The sequence below is a fragment of the Muntiacus reevesi genome, chromosome 19, assembly GCF_963930625.1.
Source record: "Muntiacus reevesi chromosome 19, mMunRee1.1, whole genome shotgun sequence".
NCBI lineage: Eukaryota > Metazoa > Chordata > Mammalia > Artiodactyla > Cervidae > Muntiacus > Muntiacus reevesi.
In genome coordinates, this window is record NC_089267.1 from 20,811,177 (window position 1) to 20,832,333 (window position 21,157).

Genomic DNA, 21,157 nt, shown 5'->3' on the forward strand with positions numbered 1-21,157 from the left:
TGTTGTAGCAGTCTAAGCTGACTAATACAAGTGTCTAAAAGGGGCTTTGAAAAGTTTTAACATATTCCTGTGAATCCAGAAGGCCATACAAATGTGGAGGACTGTGGACATGCCCAGAAAACACTTAGGAAGGCCCTAAACTCTTGAAGCCACACCACAACACACACAAACAACTCCTAGGCGTAGGCTGGGAAATTTACTGGTTTAGACATTCAAGGAAAACTCTATTAGCTGAACAAGCAGAGGCCTCAGTGGTCACATATGACAAAGAATATCAATCTGACAGAATTAGCTTCAAAAAGTCACTAAATAAACAGAAAAAATAAATAAATAAAATAAACCCTGGAGAAGAAAGAGAATCTGATTTCAAGAGTTGCTACGTTATGGGAATTCCCTGGTGGTTCAGTGGTTAGTGTGATTACACTGCCAAGCCCTGGTCAGGGAACTAAGATCCAGCAATTATAAAAGATGAAAAGAGAAGTGTGACCAATAGGCAAAAAAAGAAAAAAAAAAAGTCAAGAGAATGTCCCTAAGAATGCCAAGATCCTGAACTATTACAAAGAGTTTAAATCAATTATTTTAAATATGTCCAAAAACAAATTTTAAAAATCATGTCTAAAAATTTAAAAGAAAGCATCAGAATAACATCTCAAGAAATGAAGACTATCAATAAAGACAGAAACTATACGTTAACTGAGATAATCCAATATGAAGAACAGAAAAAAAAGAATGAATAAAAAATAAACTGTGTATAAGGGATTTAGGGAATACTATAAAAAGATACATAGGGGACTCACAGAAGCAAATAAGAAAGAACATAATATTCAAAGAAACAATGGAACTGGAAGATAGGGATTGACATATACACACCATTATATATAAAATGGATAACTAATAAGGACCTCCTATTAATACAGGGAACTTTACTCAATACTCTGTAATTGCCTACATGGGAAAAGAATCTAAAAAAGGGTGGATACATGTATATGTATAACTGATTCAAACTAACACAACACTGTAAATCAAGTATATTCCAATAATTAAACAAATAAATGCTTTAGTGGTATATAAAAAAAATAAAGTCAGCAGTAATCTGGAAAAAAAAATAATATCAGAGGGGGAGAAAACTAAGAGTGAAGAAAATCTGAATGCAAAATTAAGCAGTAAATGACAGCCAAGATAGGTGTAGTTCAGTCACTAAGTCATCCTTGACTCTTTGCAACCCCAGGTGCTGCAGCACACCAGGCTTTCTTGTACTTCACCATCTCCCAGAGTTTGATCAAGCTCATGTCCACTGAGTTGGTGACTGCCATCCATCCATTTCATCCTCTGTCATCCGTTCCAAGAAAGGGAACAACCCAAAAAACCATCACCCAATGAATGGATAAAGGAGATGTGGTGTTTACATGTGTGTATACATACATATATGTGTGTGTGTCACATACAGTGTAATACTACTTGGCCATAAAAAAGAATGAAGTTCTGTCATTTTCAATAATGAACCTAGAAGATATTATGCTTAATGCTGCTGCTGCCGCCAAGTCGCTTCAGACGTGTCCGACTCTGTGTGACCCCATAGACAGAAGCCCACCAGGTTCCTCAGTCCCTAGGATTCTCCAGGCAAGAACACTGGAGTGGGTTGCCATTTCCTTCTCCAATGCATGAAAGTGAAAAGTGAAAGTGAAGTCGCTCAGTCATGTCCGACTTTTAGCGACCCCATGGACTGCAGCCTGCCAGGCTCCTTCATCCACGGGATTTGCCAGGCAAGAGTACTAGAATGGGTTGCCATTGCCTTCTCCGATGCTTAATGAAATAAGTCAGAAAGACAAATACCTCATGTTATCACTTGTATGTGGAATCGTGGAATTTAAAGAACACACAGGTATATAAAAAGGACAAAAACAGACAATGAGAACAAAGCAGTAGTCACCATTGAGGAGAGGGAAAGGGGAGGGGCAAGATAAGGTTATGGGATTAAGACTTAAAAACTGCTACGTATAAAATGAGAAGGCAACAGGATATACTGTATAGTACAGAAAAATAAAGACATTGTTTTTTTTAACAACTTAACATGAAGCATAATCAATAAAAATATTAAGCCACAATGCTGTACACCTGAAACTAATACTGTTAATCAACCACACAGAAATTAAAAGAAATACAGAAAAAAAGTTGTGATTGTTATAATTACATTAGGGCTTCCCCCGGTGACTCAGATGGCAAAGAATCTGCCTGCAGTGCAGAAGACCTGGGTTTGATCCCTGGGCTGGGAAGATCCCCTGGAGAAGGGAATGGCAACCCACTCCAGTATTCTTGCCTAGAGAATCCCATGGACAGAGGAGCCTGGCAGGCTATAATCCATGGAGTCGGAAAGTTAGATATGACTGAGCCACTAACACTTCCAGTTCCATGATTATATTACATGTAAGCCTCATGGTAACAACAAAGAAAAAACTACATTAGATATGTTGGAGCACCTATATAAAGGAAATATTAAAAGCTGAAGGCAGAAATGGACATGAATACAATAATAGAAAGGACTTTGGGCATCCTGGTGGTCCAGTGGCTAAAAAAATGCCTCCCAATGCAGGGAACACAGGTTTGATCCTTGGTCTGGGAAGGTCCCACATGCCGCGGGGCAACTAAGCCCATGTGCCAGACTACTGAGCCTGCACTCCAGAGCCCACAAGCCGCAACTGCGGAGCCCAAGCTCTGACAGCCTGTGCTCTGCAAGAAGAGGAGCCACTGAAACGAGAAGCCCACGCACTGCAACCAGAGCAACCCCCACTCGCCACAACTACAGAAAGCCCATGTGCAGCAACAAAGACCCAGCACGGCCAAAAATAAACAAGTAAACAAATATTTTTAAAAATTCTAAATAGAGGACTTCAATACTCCATACTCAATATGAATAAATAACCCGGACAAAATTAATAAAGAAACAACAGATATGATTAACACTATAGACCAAATCACCCTAACAGACATATATATAACACTCCATCCAACAGCAGCAAAACAGACATTCTTCTCACGTGTACACAAGACACCCTGCAGGACAGACCATGTGTAGACCCACAAAACAACAATTTAAGACTGCAATCATATTAAGTATCATCTCCAACTACAAGGACATAAAATTAGAAAAATAGGAATAAAACTGGAAAATTCAGATGGTCTTGAATACAGGAAGTCAAAGAAAAAGTAAGGAAAATACCTTGAGTCAAAGGAAAATGGGAAACACAACATATCAAAATTTAAAGGACAAAAGAATTTCTAAGAATTGTTTATACTGACAAATGCCCCCAAAAAAAAAAAAAAAAAAATCTCAAAAGAACTACCTTTGAAGGTTTTTACACAACAAAGAACTATAAAAAGAAGAACAAAGCCCAAACTTGGCAGAAGGAAGGAAATACTAAAGATAGAGCAGAAACCAATGAATCAGACACCAGAAAAGACCAACAAAAAGTTGCTTGTTTGAAGAGAGAAAATTAACATACCTTTAAGTTGACTAAGGAAAAAAAAAAAAAAATTGCAAATGAAAGAGGAAACATTACCAATGATATCACAGAAATATAAAGGATCATAAGAGACTATTATGGATAACTATATGCTAATGAACTGGACAATCTAGAAGAAATGGATCAGTTCCTAGAAATAAGAAACATACAAAAACTGAATAATAAAATAGAAAATCTGAACAGACTAATAACAGAATAAGGAGAATGAATCAGCAATCAAAAATCTTCCACATAAGGAAAAGTTCAAAAGCACAATGCTTCATCAGTGAATTCTACCAAATATTTAAAGAAAAATTAACATAAATCCTTCTTAAACTAATCCCAAAAATCAAAGAGGGGGCAACACTTGCAGATTCACTTTATGAGGTCAACCTTATCCTGCTACCAGAGACAGACAAGTTCACTACAAGAAAATTACAGAACAATATCCCTGATGAGTGTGTATATAAAAACCCTCAATAAAGTACCAATAAACACAATTAAACAGCATATTAAAAGGACCATACACCATGATCAAGTGGGATTTACAGATAGTGATGCACAGATAGTTCAAAGCATGCAAATCAATATAGATGATATGCAACATTAACAGAGGTCAAAAATCATATGATCATCTTAATAGTTGCAGAAAATGCACATGATAAAATTCAATATCAGTTCAGTTGCTCAGTCATGTCCGACTCTGTGAGTCAACATACATTCATCATAAAAACTGTCAACAAATTAGATATGCAACAGGTTTTTGTATATCTGTTTTTAACCCTGTAAATTTATTTATTATTTTTAATAGTATTTTGGTGGCATCTTTTACTATTAGAAATAATAAATGAATAAAGTTGCAGAGTAAAAAAATCAATATACAAAATCAATATACCTGTTGCACTTCTTTACACTAACACTGAGCTAAGAGAGAAATTAAGGAATCAATCCACTTTACAATCACATCAAAAAGAATAAAAGACATAGGAATAAATTTAACCAAGGAAATAAAAGATCTGCATACTGAAAACTACAAAACATTGAAAAAACAAATTAAAGAAGATACAAACAAATGGAAAGATATCTCATGTTCATAAGCTAGAAGAACTGATATTGTTAAAATGCCCATTCTACCCAAAGCAATCTACATATTCAATGAAATCCTATAAAAGTTACAATGGTACCTTTCATAGAAACAGAAAAAGTAATCCTAAAATTCACATGGAACCACAGAAGACCATAAATGGCCAAAGCAAAATTGAATAAGTTTAACAAAACTGGAGCTGTCATATTTCCTGATTTCAAAGTCCTATTACAAAGCTAGAGTAATCAATACAGGAACACCCTGACATAAAAAGAGACACGTAGACCAATGAGATAAAATAGGCCAGAAATAAACCTTCATGTATACAGCTAATTAACCTCTGACAAGAATGTCAAGAATACAAAATGGGGAAAGACTGTCTCTTCAGTTAAGGATATGAGAAAAACTAATATCCACATGTAAAATAATGAAACTGGACAAAAATCAACTCAAAGTGGACTAAAGATTTAAATCTAAGACCTGAAACCAAAAAACTCCTAGAAGAAAAACCAGGAAAAGGCTCCTAGACACTGGCCTTGGCGATGATTTTTTAGATGTACCAAAACCACATGTGACAAAAGTGAAAATAAACAAGTGGTGTTCCGTGAAACCAAAAATCACACCAAAGAGTCAATAGAATGAAAAGGCAACCTTGGAATGGGAGAAAATAATAGCAAAGCATGAGCGATTAATGTCCAAAATATATAAATTCAACAGCAAAAACAAACAAACAAAAAAATACAGACTTAGAAGACAAACTTCAGGTTACTAAAAGGGAAAGCTTGGGGTGAAGAATAAATTGGGAGTTTGGGATTGACATATACATACTACTATATTCAAAATAGATAACCAACAAGGACCTACTGTATAGCACAGGGAATATTCTGTATTCTGTAATAACCTAAATGGGAAAAGAATTTGAAAAAGGATGCATGTATATGCATAAATGATTCAGTTTCCTATATACCTGATGCTAATACAACATTATAAATCAATGACAGTTCAATATAAAATAAAAACTTTATTTTTAATGGGCAAAAGATCTTAGACATTTGTCCTTGGAAGACATAGAAATGGCCAACAGGTAAATGAAAAGGTGCTCAACGTCACTGTTTATCAGAGAAATGCAAATCAAAACCACAAGGAGATGTCACCTTATACCTGTTAGGAAGGCTATTATAAAAAAAAAACCCAAGATAACAAATGAAGAGGTGGAGAAAAGGTTACTCTTCTGCGCTGTTGAGAGGAGTGTAAACTGGTAAAGCCGCTATGCAAAGAATATGGAGCTTCCGTAAAAAATTAAAACTAGAATTATCATACAATACAGTAATCCCAATTCTGAGTATTTAGCCAAAGGAACTGAAATCTGTATTTTGAAGATACACTTGCATTACCATGTTCACTGCAAAATTATTCACAATAGTTAAAGTACAGAAATACCTAAGTGTCCATCAACAAACTGATTAAGAAAATTTGGTATATACAGAAAACAGAGTGTATCACTCCTATGACTAAAGACACCTGGTAAGTAAAACACGGGTGTGTTCCTGACAAAGCATATAACTGCATCCTCTTTATAAAATTCAGTTCAATTATTAGTCTATTTATTTTACTTCAGACACATTACATGAGGGGAAAAACAGACAAGAAAGAACCATACTCCCTGTTGTCAATTTTTCATCTCAATCGTGTAAGTAGCTGGGTATGAAAATGTTAAATCTAATCTCAACCATTGTTAACAATTCATATAGAGTTCATTTTCACATAGGTAATGAAAATTTTCTATTCCATTCCTTTACTGTTAGTAATCATCTGCATAGCTTATTCTAAATTTAAGCCTTTGTTGATTAATTCAATTAAAGCAGAAACTAAGATCTGTGTAATTTTATCATTTTTAAACTGTATCTTAAATATCTAAAATGTCCTAACTTTTATTAATACCTTTGATCTCAACAGCTTCATCAGTATAGAGGTAGTCCAAAATAACTTTTAGTATGTCAGAATGTATTGGCATTTCCAGAGCTGCACAACTGGAAGCCTAAATAAAAGTAAAACAATTAATTTTCAACTACAAAATAACACTGCAATCTGACTGAGGTGATCAGTATGAAAAACGTTTAACAGGAATCACATCAGATACAAAAGAATATAATGTTAAAACACAAAGCTAAAATGAGATACATTTAATTTTAAAATGCCTTGTAACATGAAAAAGAATCAAGAAAATCTGAGAAAAAAGAAACAAACTGGTATTCCACGTATAACTCCAAATAATAATGGAGAATTCATTTAAGTAACTATTTTGGAACAACTTTAATTTCAAAAAATTGCTATTTTCCAGCCAATTTAAGCATAAATAAAGTCAATACAAGAGAAAAACTGAGTTAAAAATATTTTAGAATTTCTTTAGTATATAATTTCCCAAAAATATAAAGCATAATTAGCAGCCTATGTGGTTTCTACTTAAATCTTACCTCAATCCATGAGCTACTCAGCATACTATGAAAATATTCTGAAAGAAAAAAGAATCAATTAAGAATAGGAAACAATACCAAAACAAATAAATCTGCAACCAACAAAAAAGTAAACCTACCAAGTCTAGCACAAAGAACGCATTTATGACAAGGAAATTCCTTTCCATCCACTGATTTCATGGTCACATCACATAAAAATGAACTGGAAAAAAAAAGTTTAATTGAAGCAAAAGCTTTAGGAATTGTCTTAACTTTTGATTTTCTCCTAATTAAAGGTGGCATATAGCAAACAACTTGAGGGTATACATACAAATAAAATATTTTATCTCCTTCCACTATAGGGAAAAAAGGCCTTACAATGAAGATAGTATTTGTAAAAGGAACTGCGTACAGATAAATATTCAAGAAAGTCTTTTCTAATTTTCCTTTTTCAATACAGGACAGGTGCTGATTAACATGACACTAAGTGGCATCACAGTCAAAGGTCATTAATTCACTTTTATTTGTACAACCTATTTCATGCTAAGCACAGTCTATATACAACCAGGTTTTTCTCTAAAATTTTCTACCTACAAGAGACAAATACCTAAAAATAAAAAAAACTTTTTTTTTTCATTTATTTTTATTAGTTGGAGGCTAATTACTTTACAGTATTGTAGTGGCTTTTGCCATACACTGACATGAATCAGCCATGGATTTAATGTGTTCCCCATCCCGATCCCTCCTCCCACCTCCCTCCCCATCCCATCCCTCTGGGTCTTCCCAGTGCACCAGCCCTGAGCACGTCTCATGCATCCAACCTGGGCTGGTGATCTGTTTCACCCTTAATAATATACTTGTTTCAATGCTATGGCTCAGAACATCCCACCCTCGCCTTCTCCACAGAGTTAAAGTCTCTTCTGTACAACTGTGTCTCTTTTTCTGTTTTGCATATAGGGTTATCGTTACCATCTTTTTAAATTCCATATATACGTGTTAGTATACTGTATTGGTGGTTATCTTTCTGGCTTACTTCACTCTGTATAATGGGCTCCAGTTTCATCCATCTCATTAGAACTGATTCAAATGTATTCTTTTTAATGGCTGAGTAATATTCCATTGTGTATAAGTACCACAGCTTCCTTATCCATTCATTTATTAAAAATAAAAACTTTTAATAATAAACATATTTTAGAATAATATACTTATTTTGGAGAAAAATTTATACTAAAGGAAATAATCTTCATAATGATGAAGAGAAGAGGCATAATTATTTTGGTTTCTGGGTTAACACCATTACCTATTTATTAAAAAAAATACAAAATTTAGGGAAATTTTTCTAAATTCTTCATTAGAAAGTAATCAGGAAAAAAAAAAATGAACTCTATGTCTTACTGAGCAGTTAATATTTTACCCATTTGCCTCAACAATTCTCCAACATTTCCAGACATGAAAAAGATTAATAAAGGTGAGAGGGTATCCACATACACATTTTGCTGCATACATGTGTAAATAAAGAGAGCTCTATTTCCAGTCAGGTTCCCAAAATCTAGAGATGAAAAGTTTATCTTCATTTCCTAACTTACCATTTTTTCTGATTTAGCTTTGGTTTACTACCAGTTTTCTTGGCAATGATACTAATTTCTTCATTTTCATATCTGACTCCATCTAACCTATCAAGGATAAAAAATAACAATTGGTGACTATATTCCCCCGACCAAAACAACAAAAATCCAACAAATGAGCCCACATCTAAACATGATTATATAATTTGTATCACCTAAAAGAGTATCTCAGCAAACCCCCCACTCTGTGATAAAGAAGTCATACAGTCTCCTTCAATTTTACTTAATACTCAAAATGTGTTAAACATCATTACTGACAAAAAAAACAAGTGAAAGCCATGACACAAAACCCTTCATGGTTTCAATTAGAAAACATGATAAACTCTCCTCCCTTGGCTCCTGCCCCACAACTAAGGTTATACTGCCACAGGCAACATAAATACCTTAAAAATAGAGAATTCCAAAAAATCTGGTTTGTAAGACGAGAAATATTGTCAAGCACTGTACGCATGCTTTATGACCAAACTACACCAATAATGTAAGGTAAACATTATCCCTCTCATTTTATCTGCTGAGGAACTGAGGCTCAAAGAAGTAAGAAATCTGCCCTAGCTAGTTACAGTGGAGCTAAGAGGCACATATAGGTCCAACTCCAAAGACAGTACTCATTGCAGAATACCACACTGCCTGCCACTCCAGATCCCTGTTACAGAGACACCATGAGAGTTCAAATCCACAAACAGCCTTCCTATCCTTTAATGTTTTAATCCAGGGATTCTAGAGATAGCTTTAGCAGAAAACAGAGAAACACAGGTCCCTGAAAAGAAAGAAACAGATCCAAACAGAAAGGGGAGGGGGAGAGAAAAGGAGAGAGGGAGGGAAAGTAAGGGAAAGAGAAAAGGAAGATGAGGAGGGGATGGAGGAGGGTGGGGAGGGGAAGAGAAGGACCAAGATCAGAAGCAGGAGCAAAAGCAAAGTAAAGCTAAGCAGGAGAAAAAAAAAATAAGAAACAGAATTTCTAAAAGGAAGACATAATGAGGTACATGAATAGATACTAAGGAGGAGTCATACCTACTACTTAAATTACTGAAACCAAATTTCTTTGCGACATTTTGTAACATTTTTACAGGATCATCTTCCCCAACACTTTTTACTTTTTTGGAAGATTTGGATTTACTCTTCTGCTTTTCACTAATTGTATGAGCTTGATTACTTTTGTAAACTTCAAATGCTGACTTCTGATTATCTTCATGGGAATTCATTTTATTCGAACGACAATTTGGAGTGCCCAGATATCCTTCTGGTTTTCTGCTTAAATTTAGTCTTGGTTTGAAGCCATGAGTTAAAAAGTCGCAAGTATCTGTGTATATAAACTGCAAAAGATATTCAAACAGGTCAGGATGAACCTTCTCTACCACAAAGAGATGGCAGCCTGCAGAATCTTCATCTTTCCGGTAAACATCTGTGAAGTCTAATGCAGTACCATCCGAAAGAAACAATTTCTGGAAAAAGTCCGAACGCACTGCCAAAATATATTTATGTGCAGGGAAGAGTCTACTGCCAACTTGAAATGTCACATCATGGATGTTGTCCATTTCATCTGTATCCCTCAACAGCTTGCCAAACTCTTCAAAAAAGGATGAGGAGGACACGGTTGGAATTTCATAAAGGCTAGAAATAAAACAAAAATTATTTTTACTTTCAAAATAATGAAAAAAAGAAAAGAAAACACAAAAAACCAAGAACATCCCTCCTTAAGTATAATTTTTTTACTTATTAAACTTAGAAAATCTTTCATTTGACATTTCTGATAAGAATATTGCACATAATTTTAGATACCCTTTAAATATATTCTATTCCTTTATGTATCTTATTTCCTCTAAACTAACATGACTAGAATTAAGTTTTCCTTTGAAAGGAGAGTTTTCTGTTTCTATAAGGAAACACTAAAACATAAATTTGAATGACTTTTGGAGAAATTTTTTCAATGTATTTTTAAAAGTATAACTAAAAACATTCAAAAAGAGTACAGTACAGTGTTCAACCTTTTCCTGTTTATATTCTTTCATGTCACAAGTGGAGAAGAATATATACAGAACAGCAAATAAATACTTTAGGTCCCAGGTCCCAGAATAAGTTAGAAACTCAAGGAAATAAAGATAAATATACACACATACATCAGTCCATACCCCTGGTTCTTTCAGTACTGTAAGCATGCAATCATTACCTTCCCAATCTACATTTCACTCTTCTCGGTAGGGTGACCAACTCCCCTGGTCTGCCTGGGGCTGAGCAGTTTCCCAGGAGAGGAAACTTTCAGTGCTCAAGGTGGGACAGACCTGGGCAAACCAGGAGGAATGATAATCCCGTCTCTAGGACTTTTTCCCCTCTCCAATAAGACCCTTGATATTTATCTTAAACCTGTCATCTCTGTACTAACCTGACAGAAGATTTGCACTGAGATTCGCAATGCCTTCCAGATGACTCTACACTACCTCTTCTATCATTTCCCACTGTACTCAATGGTCAGAAAGTTTTGTAAACTATGTAACAAATATTTATATTTCTCAAAATCTGAGAACCTACAGGACCTCATGAAGTACCAGAGATATGAATAAATTCTGTGTGTGTGTACATATTACCTTCAACATTTTCAATAAATATCCTTTTGCAAGAACAATCATTCATAATTTCCAATATAACAAATTCCACCTTTGAGGTAACTTAGTAATAGGATTATATGTCTGAAGTCTCTATAAGACTTGACAACAGCTCTTCAATTAAATTTGTACCAGGAGCTATTGAACACAAAAGAAAACCCAATGACTGTTCCTTCTAAAAATGAAATTTAATATAGACAAGTGTACATTTACCTTGTTTTAGGATCTGACTGCAAGATTGCAAAGTTGCATCCACTTGGATCTGTGCTGACACTAACAGCTCTATGGGCAAAAGTAAGTTTCTCAAGTCGAATTCTTTCATATACACTATTTATATCAGAGACACAAGACACATCTGGTGAGGAATTATGAGGGTTTGATAAAATCTCTGCTAAAAAGAAAAAAATAAACTTTCATTAATCAAGGCTTTATTGAAACTGTTAAAACGATTTAGGAGTAAATGGAATAGAAAAACGATTAGGAGAACAGGGAAATCTTTTATCTGCATTAAGTCCTTTTGAAGAACTACATCTCCTCTCTCTTCAACATAATTTACACCCTATATATTATTCATCTGATAGAAGGAATTTTGGTAGGTCAATTCTCAATTATTCATGATTTTTTAAAAATTTTCTTTTTTCCAATTACTCATGATTGTATCCTCCACACTGGAACCAAAGCTGTCTAAAAGGCAAATATAGTGTGTATACTACCGTTGAAAGTTCCTCAGCTTCCATTAAAAATTGTATTTGCTTCCTCCCTTCTTCTCCCCCTTCCTTCCATTTATCGAGCAAATATCTGAATGACCACATGTGCTACGGTGATATAGTGCTTTTCAGTGTAGCCCTGGTAATACTGTAGTGAACAAGACAGCATGCCTCTACAATCTTGGAGTATACAATCAAGCAGAGAAGACAGACGTTAAACAAAAGATTTTATCAGTACAAGTCAGATCAGGGATATGAAAGAAAAATATGGCATGTGCATGCAAGTAAATGTTTCTGCTTGTAGTATAAAAATTGTTTAAAGCAAATAAAGACAAAGAGATCACTGACAAAACTAAGAGTCCAAAAAAAAGAATGAACACTTTAAGACTGAGGTTGTAGCAATGAAACTAGAGAAAGTGGAGATTTCAAAAATATTTGAGATGGAAGTGACAAAACTTGGTGACCAGTGGGCTGTAGAGGGTGAGGAAAATGGGGTGTGAAAGACAGCCATTTACTTAAAACCAGTGAGAAGCAGACACGTAAGCATGAGAGCGTGAATCCAGTTTTAGACTAGTTAGGACTAAGGCACAGTTCCCAGGGCTCCAACACAAGTTAAAGTCCCTCTGGTTACTCTCAAATTCACTCTTTTACTCACAGGGATTCACTAATCTTCCTGACACTCAAAAACCTTATTATGTGCAAATTAGTATTTGTCTCCATGAACTGCAAATATTTATAAATGTATCTATTGCCCCTACAAACTCATGACTGTCTGAGAACAGGGGCCCACCTTACATATTTTTGTATCATTAAAACCTAGCCCTATATCCAGCACATAGTAAATATACCTTAAATGTTTATAGACTTGTGTAATCTATAAAGAAATAAAATACAAATCAATAAACTATCCAAAAATCATTCCTTTGTGGCTTTATAATTTTGAAGAATATGTTTATAATCTCCTGAGTAATTATAAATGTTCTTTATATATCTTTTAGTATATAATAACTAATTTGTTCATTCAATAGATGACTTAATGAGGGAAGGAAATATGCTGAATGCTAATGATTACAAAGAAACCTTTACTTCACTGTGAGGATATAATGACTATATGTCATGGTCCTTGCCATCTTATAATATGATAGGAGACCAACATTAGAAAAATTAACCACAAAGATAAATACATAAAAACAAGTAAAACTAAGCTATATGATAAAAATACAAAGAGAACATTAAAAGTTAAAAGGGGTAACCAAGTTTAAATAATCGGTGAAAACAACTCTGATGAAGTATAAATTAAGCTGAGATGTGAAAATAGAAAAGGCCCTGGGACTAACCACAAGTGGACAAGATTGAATACCTGAAGGTCAGTGTGTCTGGAGAGTGGTAATGAGAGGGAGAGAACTCAAGAGGAGTTCAGAGATGCAGACAAGGGTCAGAGCAGGAGCCTTGTAGGCCATGTTCAGGAAGTGAGGAAACCATCAAAAAGTTTTTAAACACAGCAATAGTGGGATCAGATCTTAAAAGCTCACTCTGGTAAGAGAATAAATAAAAAGAAACAAGAGTTGAAAAAAAGGAAACATTTTTCACAGTGACCATTTGATGTGACTTGGGCTAGGGTGGAAGGAATGAGATGTGAAGAGGTAAATGAATTCTAGTTTTTCTGGAAAGAAAAAAAAAACAACAGATTACTAACTATGGATGAAAGAAAAAAGCTGCTACTAGAGTTAAAAAAAAAAAAAAAAAAACAATGTTAAGCAATCCAAAAGTTTGTAAATTCATAGTCAGAAAATCAAAAATGAACTATATAATGTAATGAATAACTCCTATTTTCCATGCTAGCATCTTAAAGCGCTCCTTTATATTCATCAAGGAATGAATAAAACTTGCCTCCAATTATTTTATTTGTTTAAAATAAATTGCTTAATAAAATGAGCTGAACTTTTTAAAATTCTAAATGAATATAAAAACCTTATTCTTCCTGTAATCTTCCTCTAAATCCTAAAACACCTTATGAAAGCTTCATTTTATATATTCAAACATGTAAAAAACAAAAAAACCCCAAAACACCCCCAAAGCATAAGCCACTCAATTCTCAATTTGGGGAGAGAGGGGAAAAAAGGAACTTGGAAGATTGTTCAAATCCACCTGCAAAGTTTTTTGTTGTTTTTCTGTTTTTAATTTTATACTGCCCGGTCCCTAGAGCCAAGGTTAGAGATTAGCAATACTCAGCCTCTGTTACTGATGAGAATGTACCATGATTTCAGGGCATAATGACAGATACAAGGTTGAAAATTTAGGATTTAAGTGGATTGAATTCCCTTTGTTTACCTGCACAGACAAACCAAAATCAAAAGAAGAGATATAGAGGTAAAACCTAGTAACACTTGTCAGTTACAGCTAATAATAAATAAGTACAAAATTAAACATTAGCTAGAAGGTGCTTTTACATGCCATTCACATATATGAACTAACCTTTCTTTTCAGAACTCTTTCTTTTTTCTTCAAACCATTTCCCTCTAAATCCCTCTCCATCTCGTGTGACAAAAAGAATTTCATTTCTACTTAAAGCAATATCAGAAATGAAAACTTGGCGTGGATAGGCCCATCGACACTGCTTCATAGAACTGCTGACGGATCTCCAACAAAATACCTAAGATAAAACCAAATTACAGTGGGACAGAAAGCAATATAGCATCGAAACAACCAAAATGAAATCAACAAGTCTTATCTCAAAAAATAAGAGCTCTCAGTATGTTTCAATGTTCATTTTTCCATAGTAAAAGATATATATAAAAGCCATGATGGTGTATCTTTCAGAAAACACTTCAAAGACACTTCTCTTAAGAAGTAATGTTCAGTGTTACTCATTTGGAGCAAACATATGCTACAATGTTTAGCATACAATAAGCTAAAGAAAAACAAAATTCTTAATGCTAAAACTTGAATGTCAGACTTAAGTGTAATATTTACAAGAAGAATGAAAACCACCCTATGAAAATCCAAACTTTATTCTCGAGGGGAACAAAAAAAAGATGTCTGCATAACTCAAGTAAAACAAAATCTCAAGAGACAGAACAATCATCATAGCATTCAGCGGCTTCCACGTGATTCTGCCAGCCTTAGTGCTCCGGAGAAATGGCCCAGGGGCTGCTGTTCAAGGATTGAAAATGACAGGAGACGAGGGGCTGGGTTTTCCAATCCAGCTCTATCTAGAGCAGCAAACCTTTTTTTTCATCTACACCGTACACAGGCATTCCAAGTATGATTTCATTTGAAAAATTAATACTGCTGATCTTGAAAAGCTCAACCCCCTCATAATTAAGAATCTTAAAGCACAGAATGGTATCTGCCAAGGTCAGTCAAGTAATATACACAAAATATAGACTCCACTGATTAGCTGATACCATCAGAGCTTGTCTGTCATTTTTATAGTAAAGTTATTAATTTTACAGGAAGTAAATATCCACATGTATAAACAATCTAGATCTCTATTAATGTACATGAAATATATCCCAAAGTCAAATGTTTTTAATATTCAACTTTTTAAATGTAATTCTATGCCTCTGCTTCCTTCTTTCAGTACAAATTAGATCTCTAATTGTTAAAGATAGTTCCCTCAAATAAAATGATCTATCACAGATTTATGCCTATAATGTACCAGTAGGTGGAGTTTTATGATTAATTCTTCAGTTTCTAAAATGTCAATTTTTATAGCAATTTATAAAACTTCAATACACTTATTGTATGTTATTTTATAAACAAAAAGCAGATAGCAATCTGTTTTTCCAATCACAGTGTAAAACTTATTCAGTGTTTCTAATGTATAATACATATTTTTAGTTGACAATTTTATCAGAGAAATGAAAATTACAACTCTATTTACTTAAATGAAAAGAGACAAGAGAGGCTTTTTTTTTTTTCAGTTGCACCAGGTGGCATGCAGGATCTTAGTTCCCTGATCAGGGATCAAATCCATGCTCCCTGCACTAGGAGTGTTGAGTCTTAACCACTTGACTGCCAGGGAAGTCCCAGAGACTATATAGTGATCCAGAAATACATTATATTTTCTATATGATAGTTATAGTCTCTGTATATATAATATTTTGTATACATTTAAGATCAAATTTGAGAGAAAATTTCCAATTACGTATTTTTAATACTGCCAGCTTAGTTTTTTACTTTTTTAAAAGAGTAGTTATATACCTCATATCTATTTAATTCAATATCATTTTTGAATACTTACTGTATATATCAAATAACTCATCAAATCCCTTACTTCTATTTTAAACACAATAAATGAATATTTTTCAATAAATGAAATTTTAAACTATAGTTTAACAAGGCAGTACTATGCAACATGAAAGGTCATACTTTCTTTGAAATACCAATTAGTATTTCAAACCAATTAGTACTGGACATCAAAAACAAGTAGGGACAAAAACATGTAGGGAAACAAAAGTCAGTAGGAATCCACTATCATAGCAACACAGTTTTACATTATCAGGTCCTCTATAGCTATCAACTGAGAACAAGATTACTAAGCTTTTACATAAATATATACTCACCCTTCCAGCTCCATCCATTGCAAGAATGCAAATTTTTTGACCCCCATTTTCTTTCAAATGTTCAGGATCAACTTTGTATTCCATATGACCCCCAGATACAAGAACCTTTTTCAAGTTCAGTTGTCTGAATGGAAAAAAAAAAAAAATTCTAGATTAATATGTTTGCTATAATATACAAGCTCAATTTTAAAGAAATGACTGTTCAAACAATACTTTAGGGTGATTGCTGCGAAAGAAAAAGTAAGGTGATTTGAACTTTGGTATCCTTAGTCCCTCCTTTTATGAGTTTCCCCTACACAATGACCATTTCCTTCTATGGCAAGTTTATACCTACTCAGATACACATGCTATGTATCTAAAATCCCATGTACTAACATATGTATTCTCCCCAGATTAAATTACTGGTAAGGCGAAAAATATCCTATGTGTTATCTGCATTTATAACAGAAAAAATTTAAACCTCAAAACAAGACAGAAATCCTTAATTCCAAATGTGGACAATTTTAAATAGATATAGCTACCATTGGTGTTGCCAATTTAATAACCCATCCACTAGCCAATTCATTACACATTTCATTACATCCACACATGTGATGCCTATGACACTGTGTGAAATCTACCTGCTACTACTCCAATGACTGTACTCTCTTTCAGATATTTTTAATTGTTTAAAAATACTTTATTTTTATATTTTAAATAACATAATATTGTATTTTTACATTTTATTTTAAAAAATAAAATAAAAATTATTTTTAAAAAATATTTTTAAATGTTTTTCTTTTCAAAATTACTATGCTGTAACAAAAGAATTTTCTTAGGCAAAACATGATGTAACATATCTATGTAACTTAGTGTTGTCAGGGTAAGTTTTATAAATGCAAAGTAAAAACAAATTCTAACAATCCACAAATTATCTCATGCTCAGAAAGATACCTACATAATCAGTTCTAAAAAACATGTTTGATCACATTTTCATGTTTTTATAACTAAAATATGACCTTACAATTGATAACTTTCCAATTGTTATACACTGAAAATAAGTTGTATATATCGATGGTTGACATTTTCTGTTCATAATGGTATCTGTTCATGAAGTTACCATCTCACTGACATTAGCAAAAGCACATTCTGTTGTATTTCAGTTCAAATCCCTGACTAGTTTAAAAGCTGGATGGTTACTCTCTAGAATTCCTACACATACCTACTCCCACTAACTGAGCTATTATACCTGTTCAAAGATCTATTTCTCTACTTGTATCTATTACTACACTTATAGTGAAATATGTAAACCAACAAAATAGTCTGAGAAGAACACTTTCTATAAAAGAATAGTTTAAAATGACACAAAAAATATGACAAGAAAAAAAAATTACTGTCAAATCAGATACAGATTAACCAACTATATAAAATACTAAAAATGTATGAAAAATACAGGATTCTGCCCTTAACTTACTTAAAACTGTTTTTAAGCACTTGCTCCTTGAGTCACTCAAAATGAAATAATGAATAACACATTACAAATATGGTTTATGCACAAAGGACAGAACTCCAGCTAACTGACTCATCTATACTTAAACCTTAAGCTTTATAATTCCCTGCTTTAACTGACTTTTTGATTAGACAGCCAACTACTTATTTACCACATGCTACTATGATATGTTATAACAACTGGCTATACAAAAATATGAAAATACACCAATTAGGTATAAATACTTGAACTGAGTAGAGAGTACAGAATATGATTAACAATGTAAAGATGATTGTGTCACAAAGCAAGAACTATGATTAATCTAACTCTGCACCTGAAGCATAAAGAAGGGAAACTTATAGGTCATATTTAACCACGTATTATCATAATTCAGAAATACTCTTTACAACCCTACAAAGAACTTTTACATATATCTACTGAACATTTGCCAAAAGATTAAGATTATCATCTTAGGCAAAAACTCTTGACTTTTCCACCATTCAATGTACCCATTTGACACTTCAGAGAATAACATAGAGCTGAAACTCAGATATTTGCTGGAAGAGTTGAATTATTAAGGTATGTTTCTTTCACAGAAATATACATACTTAGAAGCCAGCTTTTTGCATTGATAGTCTGCAAGTAAGTAAATATCTCCTTTTGTGGTAACACAGACAGTAGCCCCATCACTAGCAGCAACCAAAGACAGAGTGATGTCCTTATGATGAAGGGCAGAGACTTGACGAGGAGCAGTTACACACTTTTCTCCATTGGGATCTAGTAAATAACCTAAAAAATTACATAAACAAATCACAAAATATCCATTTTAAGAACACAATTTACTTTTCAGATACTGTCATCCTGGATTTCTTACCCAGCTGTCCACCATTTAGTCCCATAGTGTAAACAGCTTCTCTAGTCCACAGCACGGTATGAAACCTTCCAGCTGCTACTCCAATGATTGTCCTTCCTTTCAGATACTTTGCCTGCATCTATTCAAAAGACAAGTGAGGCTTCGGTTGATTATGTATCTATAAACTAATGGAATTTTGCAAAAGATCCAGCAGACCAGGGTAGCCAACACAGGGCATACTTGCTGACAGTAACCCCTTCAAGTGCTAACGGCAGTCATCACCAATAGATCTCGGCACTAACACTGACCCCAACTCCTCTCAGAACATAAGACATTTTGGTGCAGCCGCCTAAACTCAGCAGTTTTAACATATAAAAAACCTTACATACACCGAATCATTAAACTTTGGTTAACAAGCAATATTCAAAACAGGCATTCTGGTTCTTACTAGAAAACATGGTACTTTTACATTTGACACATCCAGAGTCTCTCAACAGTAACACTGCTGACAGTTTGAACCAGATGATTGTTGTGGGGGACTGTGTCAAGGAGGTTCGGCAGCATCCCTGGCCTCTGTCCACCAGATGTCAGTACCACTAACCCCACCCCTAGCCCCCCTCTCCCGGTGTAACAACTAAAACTGTCTCTAGACATTGCCAAATGGCTCTGGGGCACAAATCTGCCCTCACTTAAGAACACTGGATGTGTCCGTAACAAGACAGAGCTCCAAGACAGCCACACAAAGAGAATGAAAATGAGTAAAAGCTACCATTCCTAAAGAAGTCTACAAAATGATTAAATAGCTACAAATTCCACAGTTGGTTGAGGAAAATGGATCTTCTAAGAAGTACCACAGATTGGAAACTACCTCTAATTATCTTGGAGTAATTAATTACTATTGATTCACTAGCCATCCAGAATGCAAAAGCACTGGATTTTAAAGCTTTATTAATAAAAAATGTATATCTAATAATCATTTTAAATTCAGAGAATTAAACCAATGAAGAAATTTAATACCAAAAATGCAAAATTTTATGAGTTGAAAACACAAGTGTTATAGATGATTCTGCTGCTGCTGCTAAGTCGCTTCTGTCGTGGCCGACTCTGTGCAACCCTGTAGACGGCAGCCCACTAGGCTCCTCCATCCCTGGGATTCTCCAGGCAAGAATACTGGAGTGGGTTGCCATTTCCTTCTCCAATAGGTGATTCTAGTAATATATTAATTTAAAGCACCAGTCCTGTACTGTGTACTAGGTCCTTGAAGTTGAGGAAAGGTCACCTTCTGCCAGTAGTTGTACAAAAGAAAAAGGGACAAAAGAACACAGAATAGTGGCTTTCAGGCTTATATTCCCTCAAATAAACTTGCCAGGTATGATTTCTGTGCAGAGACAGATTGAACATGAAGTCATAAGCTTAAGTTTCTGGGTACCTCATTTGCATGGCCCATTTTTTACTTATAAAATTGTTTTTTTTTTTTTAAGGAGGGCCTCAAAATTAAGCTTCAAACCCCAAATATCTGGATCCCCCTCTGCTTGTCACCACTTGTAAGTTGAATCAAAGGCACTTTGCTGCCTATATCCCAAGTGCTTTCTTTCTCACTCCAAACAAATTTTATTTTGTACTATGCTCAATTTCTCCCGTGAAAAATAAGATATATACCATTTAAGAAACATATACCATTGACTAAAGGTAAAATAAGGTGCTCTTATCAACACCTTCTATCCTTTTGTCCATGCAGGTTTTATGGCAATGGTCACATTACTGTTTAAAAGAGGAAAGTTTACCTGTCTGGGTACATTACAACTGGAAGGTGGAGGGATGAGTCCTAATTGATGAAAAATATTTAGACCAAATGTATAAACACATCCATCTTCAGTTAATACAACAGTATGATCCTTAGCAGCTGCTACTTGAGAACAGTTATGACCACTCAGTCCTTCCACAAGCCTAGGGACCTACAAAATAAAATTAACTTTGGTATATTACATTAACCATTTATATAAAATATACAAATAGAATCTGAGAATATTACATCCCAAATGACATGACTGCTATATGGCTGTATCAATCATAGGCAAACTCTACAATTCAACAAGGAGCGGGATGAATTTAATAGGACACAAACGTTGCTTTATAAATAAAATACAAAAGCCCAGTGAGAGATTTTAATAAAACAATTGGATTCGATAAATGATTCTGAGCCCTTATCATGTATCATACACCAAGTGCAAATTTGTTTGGTTTGAACAATGGGTACTCTTTAACCAAAGTATTCACTCGTGGAGTGAAGCAATAAATA

The 21,157-nt window shown here is 34.2% G+C and overlaps 1 protein-coding gene across 4 annotated transcripts in view; it reads right to left on the minus strand.

Moving 5' to 3' along the window:
- The window catches only part of IBTK (inhibitor of Bruton tyrosine kinase), an 89,035-nt gene that overhangs the window by 41,902 nt on the left and 25,976 nt on the right, over nt 1-21,157 (minus strand). For 3 of the 4 annotated variants that reach the window (XM_065911345.1, XM_065911344.1, XM_065911341.1), the window contains 11 exons: nt 20,643-20,813; nt 18,880-18,997; nt 18,614-18,794; nt 16,538-16,661; nt 14,445-14,622; nt 11,476-11,653; nt 9,674-10,273; nt 8,624-8,710; nt 7,178-7,260; nt 7,059-7,096; nt 6,526-6,622 (listed from right to left, as the gene is read on the minus strand). In XM_065911345.1, coding sequence (XP_065767417.1) covers nt 6,526-6,622; nt 7,059-7,096; nt 7,178-7,260; nt 8,624-8,710; nt 9,674-10,273; nt 11,476-11,653; nt 14,445-14,622; nt 16,538-16,661; nt 18,614-18,794; nt 18,880-18,997; nt 20,643-20,813 — 1,855 coding nt within the window. The remainder of the gene's footprint in view (nt 1-6,525; nt 6,623-7,058; nt 7,097-7,177; nt 7,261-8,623; nt 8,711-9,673; nt 10,274-11,475; nt 11,654-14,444; nt 14,623-16,537; nt 16,662-18,613; nt 18,795-18,879; nt 18,998-20,642; nt 20,814-21,157) is intronic. The other variant, XM_065911343.1, reaches the window with a different exon arrangement.